General features: G+C 42.8%; 1 protein-coding gene across 1 annotated transcript; it reads left to right on the top strand.

Moving 5' to 3' along the window:
- The first annotated feature begins 1,212 nt into the window (after nt 1–1,212).
- On the top strand, nt 1,213–4,374 carry LOC125464134 (cytochrome c oxidase subunit 6A1, mitochondrial-like). Its single transcript, XM_048556253.2, has 3 exons — nt 1,213–1,447; nt 2,332–2,474; nt 4,130–4,374. The coding sequence occupies exons 1-3, from the start codon at nt 1,228–1,230 to the stop codon at nt 4,220–4,222; spliced, it is 456 nt and encodes a 151-aa protein (XP_048412210.2). The 5' UTR covers nt 1,213–1,227; the 3' UTR covers nt 4,223–4,374.
- The last annotated feature ends 4,972 nt before the right edge of the window (nt 4,375–9,346 follow it).

Genomic DNA, 9,346 nt, shown 5'->3' with positions numbered 1-9,346 from the left:
AAATAAATATTTGGAGAGGCCTGAAAGTCATGAGAGTGGGTTAAGAAGGAAAAAATATCCTGGTCAAACAGAAAGCACACATTTTGATAGAATTTGAAAAATCCAGAACAATAAATCCAGACCCTTTAAAGAGGAACAAAATAGTAAATTCAAAGATTTCAACCACTTGAAAGAGTTTGAGGAATGAAATCAATCTCATCTGGAACAAAACTTGGCTGCAGAGTCTCAGCAAGACCAAATTCTGGAACAGCAGCTGTAGCCCATGAGAGGAAAACTCGACCAAATAAACTGTAACATGACTGTAGAAATCAATGGCACCTCCAGACAGAGTCAACATCATGAGATCTGAATATATCAACAATATTTATTCTAAACCCATATTATAGAGACTTGGAGTCTCTTGTTATTGCAAATAAAGCAGAGTTGGAGAGTGGCAGAAAATTCGAAGCAGAAGTGGCTGAAAACTCAGGATTATGCTTGGGGACTCAATGGAGGTGTTCATCAATGACAATTCATGTCAGGGCTCCAAAATATAATGGGACTACATCGTGAACAGCCAGGACTAAACTGAAAGGGGTATGACTGAGTTACTGTTTCACCTGAAAGTTTTGGTGCCTTGGATGGTGGGATGAAAGGAAATTAAAAAAAGTGCTGCTGATAGTGAAAAAGTACTGAGGGAAGGGAAGGGTAGGTGTTGTTGGACATGATTGAGAAGTGGACCAGGGTGTCTCAGAAGGAAGAGGGATGGGAGAGGAAGATGGGTGTGGTGGTGGGCACCTAAAGGGTTGGAAGATGAGCATTCATTGCGATTGAGAGGCAGGACATTCCTCATGCACAGTCTGACCCCGCCCCCTGCCGACTAACCCCCGCCAACAACGTCTGATCCTGCCTCCACGGTCTGACGCCCTCCAACTGCGAACTCCACCCTATGCAGCCTGACCACGCCCCCTAACGTGTGAACACGCCCCAAAGAAAGACCCCGCCCCTACAGTCTGACTCCGCCCCCTGCCGTACCTCACCCTGCCGTCTGACCCCGCCCATAGTGTCTGACCATGCGCCCAACGGTGTGACCCTGCCCATAAGGTCTACCCCCACCTCCACACCCCGCCCCATGAAACTTGGACGCGCGTCCTACCGCGTGACAGGTTCCCTTTTTGTCCGGCTCGATTCCCACCACACACCCACACTTTAAAACAACAGAAACCACTACAACACTTAATAAAACGGATGAAAGCATTCAGCTGCAGTCGTGTTGAGGATAAAATTATTTCTCGTCACTCCGTTGTGACCTTTGCCCCCACCCACCGTCTTGGCGTGTTTCCGGCCAGTGCCGCGCATGCGCATTGCAGTCTGAAGATGGCGGCGGTCTGGGGTCGGATGTTTCGCCGGAGCCTGAGCAGTGTCGGGCAGTTGTCTGCAGCGGCCGCGTCCGAGGAGCACCAAGGGGGTGAGCATAGCTTGGTCCAGAGCGGGGTTTTGTAGCGGGGAGCAAGCTGGACAGACGGTCTGCCCCGCGGTGGAGGGGGAGACAGCGGCTGTGACCTTGGTCCGCGGCCCTGTCCCAGCGCTTCCCCCGTTTCTTGTGCAGTTACTGATATCAACGTCGCTGCCGTTATGTAGACGGTGCCTGCCCCAAATGGATGGAAAAAGAAAACGGGGATTTCCTCGCTAAGCGTTTTCCCAGACTTAATTTAGTTTAATTACTAATGTTTAAATGCAAGGGAAAACTCTAAGGTTATATCTGTCTGCTCAAGGTTGTGGTTAGAATAATATAGTCTTAATTTGCTATCGCAATCACTTGTTAGCTCGCGTTTATTAACGGAGGGTAGGCCTCACTTGTCTTCCCCTTTAATGTGAGATGGCAGAATCAATGCCTGCGAGTTCCCGGGATGAACACAGCGTGAAGCTGGATGAACACAGCAGGCCAAGCAGCCTCTCAGGAGCACAAAAGCTGACAAAAGTTTCGGGCCGAGACCCTTCAGAGCCTGCGAGTTCCCTCTGGATTTGATGAGAACGACTGGCAAGGAATGATGACCCTTGACACCAAACGGCGATCTGTTTTCTTTGAATATTCGGCTCTCGAGGTTATCTGTAAATTGCTCATCAAAGCTGTTTCTGCTCTAAATATTTAATATTCAGATAAACACTTGCCAGAAACATTGGTACTATTTGTAATTTTATTGTGTTCACTATCTAACAGTAGTTGTGAGCTTAGATGACTGAAATTCACTTGCAATGGGATTAAAATCGTAGTGGAATTGCTCCTTTATTGTGTAAATGGCTGTATTTTGTATCTGAGCATATGTTTGTTTTCCTGTCCCCCTCTGGCAGCTCGTATGTGGAAGATTCTGTCTTTTGTTGTTGCTATTCCTGGTGTAACTGTCTGTATGTTGAACTGCTACCTGAAGGCACAGCAGCATAGCCATGAGAGACACGAGTTTGTTGCTTATGAGCACCTCCGCATCAGGACCAAAGTGAGTACTGAGTCAAATATAAAGGATTGTTAATAGCATGGAAAAATTGCTGTTGTAAGGAGTTTAAAAAAAAGCACAATTCTCTTATGTAAAGTATCAAAATTAGCTGCATTACTCAGTCAAATTTTGTAAACATGATGCCTATGAGAAAATCCAGTGTAGAAATACAAAGCAATACTGGAGAATAGAGTAAATCACCTTGTTACATCCAAGGTGCTTATTAGTTACTAGAGGAAATATCACTTATGGGTCTGTTATTCTGGACTTTGCTTTGTCTGGCACAGAAACCTAAATACTGCATTGTTGAAAGCCCAAACATTGACCTAGTTCCTTTGGACCAGTTCATGGAACCTGACTTGTCATTAAGTGAAACTGGCAATTCATAGTCTTGAATGCCATTATTGGTAATTATGTTCAACATTATTGAATAGTTTCCTATTAATTGAGTGACAAACCTGTCCTGTGTTCATACCTCTAGGAAGTTTATCTAACCAGTGTCAGTTGAATTGTGATCTACTCTTCAACCAATATTAATGTTTCAGGAAATCATATCATCGTACTTCTAATTGTGAAATTAGCAAGTGAATTGAGTCCTTTTGACTCCAGTGACCAGTCAAGATCCAGACTGAATTAATTCCACATGCCTGCATTTGACCTGGATCCCTCTAAACCTTCCCTATTCAAGTACCTGTCCAAATGTAGTTAAATGTTCTCACTATACCTGCATCTATCACTTCCTCAGGCAATTCACCCTTAAGTTGCTTTTAAATCTTTCTCTTCTCACCTTAGAATTAAGCCTATTAGTTTTGAACTGCCCTACCCCAGCGAAATGACCTTTTGCTATTCATCTCATTTATGTCCCTCATGATTTTATAAGTAGAATTTTTCATCCTCTTCTGGCTTAGTTGGCAAGTTGTACCTGGGCTGGTGGGTTAATGTGTGGACCAAAGCATTCACCTTAAGACCTAAGCATCAAAATTTGTTACCCAACCTGTGGAGCATGTTTGATTAAATGGCTGTCACCCCACTACCCATAGAGAAACTGTCTTCATTTCAGTGTCTTGTATAAAACTGAAGAATAATTGTCCAAGCCTGAGTGAAGGATGTGATGATTAGATGTGCTATGTAACAATGAAATGAGGTAATTCTTGTCTTGCCCCATGAACTTCCTCAGCTGTATCTACAGAAAGCATGAAGCATGTGATAATGGGAACATCCTGGACTGGCAAACTATTTACTGGATCTGTTTGGGGGCCATAGTGTTTGAAGAGACCTGACTTTTCCAGCCCCTCATTTTGTACAATACTCTTGTCTAATGTAATGTGTAGTTGGATTCTCTTGTTTGATTTGAAGTTGGGCGAGGGGGAGCCATTACATTGGATCCCAGGCTTTTAAAATTGTGAAGTTAAATTTTGGTTCACATCCTCCACTTGGGCACCATTTTAAGTATTCAGTTTTATACGTGAGATACTGAAATAAATGGGAAATTACACTCTATGGGGTAATGTGCTGACAGGTATTTAACCAAAGGTGCTCCATAGGTTGAATAACTTTAAATTTTGATACTTTGATCTTAAGCAAGCTGAATGATTTTGTCCATCTTGTTCCTTCTGGAATAGTTTTACTAACAAACTGTTTTACAATTCCATTTACAGCCATTCCCTTGGGGTGATGGGAAGCACACTCTCTTCCACAATCCCCATACCAATCCTCTGCCCACTGGCTGGGAAGATGCAGAGGAACACTGAAAGCTTGGAGCTGAGAAGACCGGCCTTGTGTTTATGAACCATTTTGTCAAGCCTAAAAAAAATCATGTGAATGTGTGCATTATTTTAAAGACAATTATGTAATGTGTTTGCCTTTTAATAAGGTAACACCATAATAAATATACTGTGGAAAATTTTGTCAACTGTTTCTTTTGTGGAGTAAATGAATGCTGTTGGATCTGATGGGTTGAGCTTTTGTCAATGACTGGAAAAAAAGTACAAGAAATTTTAATCTACTTTTAAACTTGTGGGTGAATGTTTTATGTAATGCTTGTGAGCCTAGCATTTAAGTGCAGATTAGGGCCCAACTTCTTATTGTGAGCTTGGACTCCACTCAGCCTTGTTGAGTATATTCAGAGCTGGCATTTGTTACCATCTGTTCTTTGCTTTATACCAGCAATTCTCACGGGAACAATGGACTCTGCGTGTACGCCTCATGCTCAATAGCAGGTTATCAAGATTGGCAACATTAAAGCAAGTAAAAAGGCTTCATTATTTTGCAGGACAATGATTCTGCTATTGCTTTTTATGTGGCAAGAAAGCATGCCATCTCTTAGCTGATGGGTCTGTCCTGAATGATAAAACTGCAGTTACCACACTGCTCCTGCAGAGTAACATTTGACCATGATGGATGCCGAGTAAGTCTTTCCTTGAAGTCTATGGTGGCAGCAGATTCCATCAAGTTATCTAAAGACAATTTGTCTGCTTTATGGATGGAAGAACATGCAAGATTGAGTAGAAAGGTGCTCAGTTCACATGGATGGTCCCTGGAATGGTAGGTTTAACGTATGATGAACGGCTAAGGATCCTGGGATTGTACTCATTAGAGTTTAGAAGGTTGAGGGGAGGTCTAATAGAAACTTACAAGATAACGTATGGCTTAGAAGGGGTGGACGCTAGGAAGTTGTTTCCATTAGGCGGGGAGACTAGGACCCGCGGGCACAGCCTTAAAATTAGAGGGGGTAAATTTTAAAACTGAAATGAGACGACATTTCATCAGCCAGAGAGTGGTGGGCTTGTGGAATTCATTGCCGCAGAGTGCAGTGGCGGCCGGGACATTGGATGCCTTCAAGGCAGAGATCGACAAATTCTTGACCTCGCAAGGAATCAGGGGCTACGGGGAGAGTGCAGGGAAGTGGAGTTGAAATGCCCATCAGCCATGATTTAAATGGTGGAGTGGACTTGATGGGCCGAATGGCCTTACTTCCACTCCTATGTCTTATGGTCTAAATTAACTGATTCTAAGAGCTGATGCAACCACAGTGGGCTGTGAATGTTGATCGTGAAGATGGTTCTAGGGTAACAGCAGATAGAATTTTGTCCTGATGATTGCAAGGTGATGCGTTTTGGGAGATCTAATAAGAGAAGGATATACACAATGAAAGGTAGGTCCCGAAGCAGTGCTCAAGAACAAAGGATCCTTGGTGTCAAGCGGTCTGTTTCCATGAGGCTGAATGTCCTGTGCTGTAACATCAAAGTAATTCTGTTACTGTCTGCATACAGTGAACAGATTTACTACATCTATCTAGTTAGTTTTGTGCATACACCAACTTTTGTCTCAGTTCAGTCTGAATTGGCAGACTATCAACATACTGGTTATGTGGGTTGCAATGATGAGTCAATTAAAAAGTGAAAAGTTAGCCAGGTTGAATCTAATTTGAGTTGAAGTGAGTTAATATATCTTGATGTGTTAGTCTGTTTCCACATTTACCAGCAAAGTAATACTTTAATGCAAGGTAAATTGCATAGCCTGTGGTGTTGTTTATTTTATGGATGGCACAATTTGTTCACAATGTTCCTCAATGGGTAGGTCCACTTTTGAGTCCTGCTCTGAACAGATTCCAGACTGAGCTCTGTTATGGGAGACCAGGTCAGTTGAGGACCACTCATGGAAACAGACCCTTGACACCAAGGATCCTTTGTTCCTCAGCACTGCTTCGGGACCTACCTTTCATTGTGTATATCCTTCTCGTATTAGATCTCCCAAAATACATCACCTTGCACTCATCAGCACAAAATTCTATCTGCTGGTTCTATCCCTAAAACCATCCTCCCAATCAACAGCACCACCAATTTGTGTAATGTCTACAGATTCAATAATTATACCTCTGCATTCACACGGAAGTCATTAATGTACATAAAGTAACAAACAGCAAATGTCCTAGCAGCAATACCTGTGGTACCCTGTTGGTTGTAATCACATAGACATCCCTCCACCATCATTACCCTTTACCACCTTTAGTCAGTTTTAGATCCGGCTTGCCTTGGATCCCATGGGCTCTTTTGGACCAGCTGTCCACGTGGGATCTTGTCAAAGGCCTTACTGAAGTCTGTGTAAATAACATCAACTGTTCTCCCCTCATCAATATATTAGTTACCTTTTCCAAAAAACCTGAATAGGTTAGTCAGACGGTAGTCCTGTAACAAATCTGTGCTGAGTATCCCTGCCTTTCTAAGTGTTGTTTAATCCTGACCCTCGAGCAGAATTTCCTTCAACAATTTCTCCAACGCTGATGTCAGACTAATTGGTCTGTAATTACCTGGCCTATCCCTGCTGCCTTTCTTGACTGATGGAAGTTAGCAATCCTGCAGTCATCTCGCACTTCACCTGTGACCTGAGGTCTTAAATATCTCTGCCAGTGCCCCAGCAATCTCCTCCCATAGCAGCTTGGGCCACTCCTCATGAGGCTATGGAGATTTATGCACCTTTATGCCTGCTAAAACCTCTGCTACCACCACCTTAGTAATCTTAACATGTTCTAGAACCTCAGCATCCCAAATGAAATTCCCAGCTCGAATGCCATTCTCCTTGTCTGAATACAAATAAGAACTGATTTAGGAAGATGTTCTTAGAATAAAATAATCTTGTGGGTGAAATTTTCCAAAATGAATTCTAAACCTTCGGTCACATTTTTTAATGTATAAGCTGTTTCTGGAGTAATTTTTGCTAGCCTCACTCGGCTCATAGGAATCCGGAATGATACAACTGCAGGTGCTGAAGGTCTGAAACAAAACCAGAAATTGCTGAAGGAATAGCATATCTGTGGAAGGAAAGCTGAGTTAACATTTCAAGTTCAGTGTTCCTTCTTTAGAACTGATGTAGCTAAATACAGGTGATATGTATGCTGATGATAGGGCGTAGGGTGAAGGAGTGAGCAGACGGGGAGACGGGAGCCCTGCAGGAGAGCAAGAAAGTTAGCCAGACAAAGGAATGGTTGGTAGTAAGCCAGGGAAAGAGAGAAGTTGATATTGAGGACCAGGAGCAAATGGGTCAGCTGTGCTGAAAGCAGCCTAAGTCATGACAGGACCTGGGGTGTTGGGGTGGGTATAGGACATGGAAGAAGGTGCTCAGGCTGTAAAGTTATTGTTCTCAATATTGAGTCTTGAAAGCTGCAGGGTCCCAGAATAGAAAATGAGGTTTTGATTTTCCAGCTCACGCTGAGCTGCACTCGAAAAAAGAGGCGTTGGCCAGGGAACAGGGTGATGTGTTGAAGTCGCAGACAACTGGAAGCTCAGGGTCTTTTTTTAAATATGGACAGAACATAGGTGTTCCACAAAGTAGTTTATGGAGACCACATTGTGAACATTTCATAGAAATTCAGGCCAATTGAGCAACTGAAGTGAGGTCCTGTGACACTCGCTAGGAATTATTGCAGCAACTTATTGGACGGTTGGTGCATTCACATTGATGAAGCCCCTACTTGTGCTCAAAGTGTCAACCATGTTGATTTTTGTAGTGTCTTCTAGCCACCATATGACTCAGCTACCATGCAGAGCAACATTAATGCATAGATAATTCTCAATTACATTTGGACATTTCTATCTATCATTGGCTATGTAACTCAACACCACTGTCACGAGTGAATTCCAACTTCCAAAACCTCTTAGAGCGCACCCTTCTGCCTGGGGAACTAGCGGTAGGTAAGTTTCTATAGTATACCCACAAAATTAAATGATTCCCACCTAGAAATTGCTCCTGGATTGATGCATAAATGATCCTGTCTTCAAAAGGGTTAACAGGTTTACATAGGCCTGTTTTAATCAATTTGTACAGAAGTCAAACAAGCATGAATATTTGATATTTAGATAGATATTCCTCCATGTAACTTGAGTGGACAAAATAAGATCTAAGAACAAAGCTACCACTATGTTGGGAAAATAAATTGTAAGTAATTTTTTTTAAAAATAACAGAAAATATAAGAGCAGGAGTAGGGCAGTCCTCCCTCAAACCTGCCCTGCCATTCAACAAGATAATGGATGATCTGCCCAGGACTCAACTCCTTTCTTGTGCCAGCTCATAGCCCTCAGCTTCCTGATACAAGACTTAAGCTGTTTAACCATTCTTGTTAAGTCAACCCCTCACGCCTGGAATTGTCTGAGTGAATCTGTTGCATTGCTTGCGATGGTGGTACATCCTTTCTCAAGCCTACATTATTTCCTGGAAATTCAGGTTAGTTCTTTTGCTTTTCGGGAACTTAAACTTGTCACTTTCATTTCTCCAGATCTGTTGAGTGTCTCCAACATTTTCTGTGTTTACTTCAGATTCCCAGCATCCACAGTATTCTGCCTTGGAGAATGTTATTGCCTGGCACTTTCTGTGACACAGCATTTATTTACCACTTATCAACTGAAGCTTGAGTGTCATTCAGGTCTTACTGCACATGAGACAAACTGCTTCTGTGTCTGAGGAGTCGCGAATGGTGCTAACATTGAGCAATCATCGGCAAACATCCCACTTCTGACCTTTTTGATGGAGGGAAGATCATTGATAAAGCAGCTGAAGAACAGTTGGGCCTAGGACATTGTTATTAAATGTGGTGTCCCTACCTCTGGACCAGGTAACCTGGGTTCAAGTCTCACCTGTTCCAGACATTTGTAATAAGATTTCTACACAGGTTGGTTTAGAAAATGTCTGTTTTTAAATGTAAGGTTTTATTAGATGGTTTAAACCAGGCTTGTCCAACTGGCAGCCCACAGGCCTGACTTTGGGCCACCAAGAGACCCATTGGCCCTCAACTGGTGTCCCAAATATGGCAAAAAAATCTGAAAGAAACCGGAAAAACATTCCTTAAACCAGAGGACCTTTCTGTTCTGTGTTTGCTGGT

Source organism: Stegostoma tigrinum, chromosome 26, assembly GCF_030684315.1.
Source record: "Stegostoma tigrinum isolate sSteTig4 chromosome 26, sSteTig4.hap1, whole genome shotgun sequence".
Taxonomy (NCBI): Eukaryota; Metazoa; Chordata; class Chondrichthyes; order Orectolobiformes; family Stegostomatidae; genus Stegostoma; species Stegostoma tigrinum.
The sequence above is the reverse complement of the archived record's forward strand: the minus strand, read 5'-3'. Positions and strand labels throughout refer to the sequence as shown.

Bases quoted from the DNA above. Each gene is read 5' to 3' on its own strand.
- LOC125464134 (XM_048556253.2), top strand. From the start codon at position 1,228: ATGAAAGCATTCAGCTGCAGTCGTGTTGAGGATAAAATTATTTCTCGT. The intron at 1,448-2,331 runs GTGAGCATAGCT...CCCCTCTGGCAG, and splicing joins GTCCGAGGAGCACCAAGGGG to CTCGTATGTGGAAGATTCTG. The intron at 2,475-4,129 runs GTGAGTACTGAG...TTCCATTTACAG, and splicing joins ACCTCCGCATCAGGACCAAA to CCATTCCCTTGGGGTGATGG.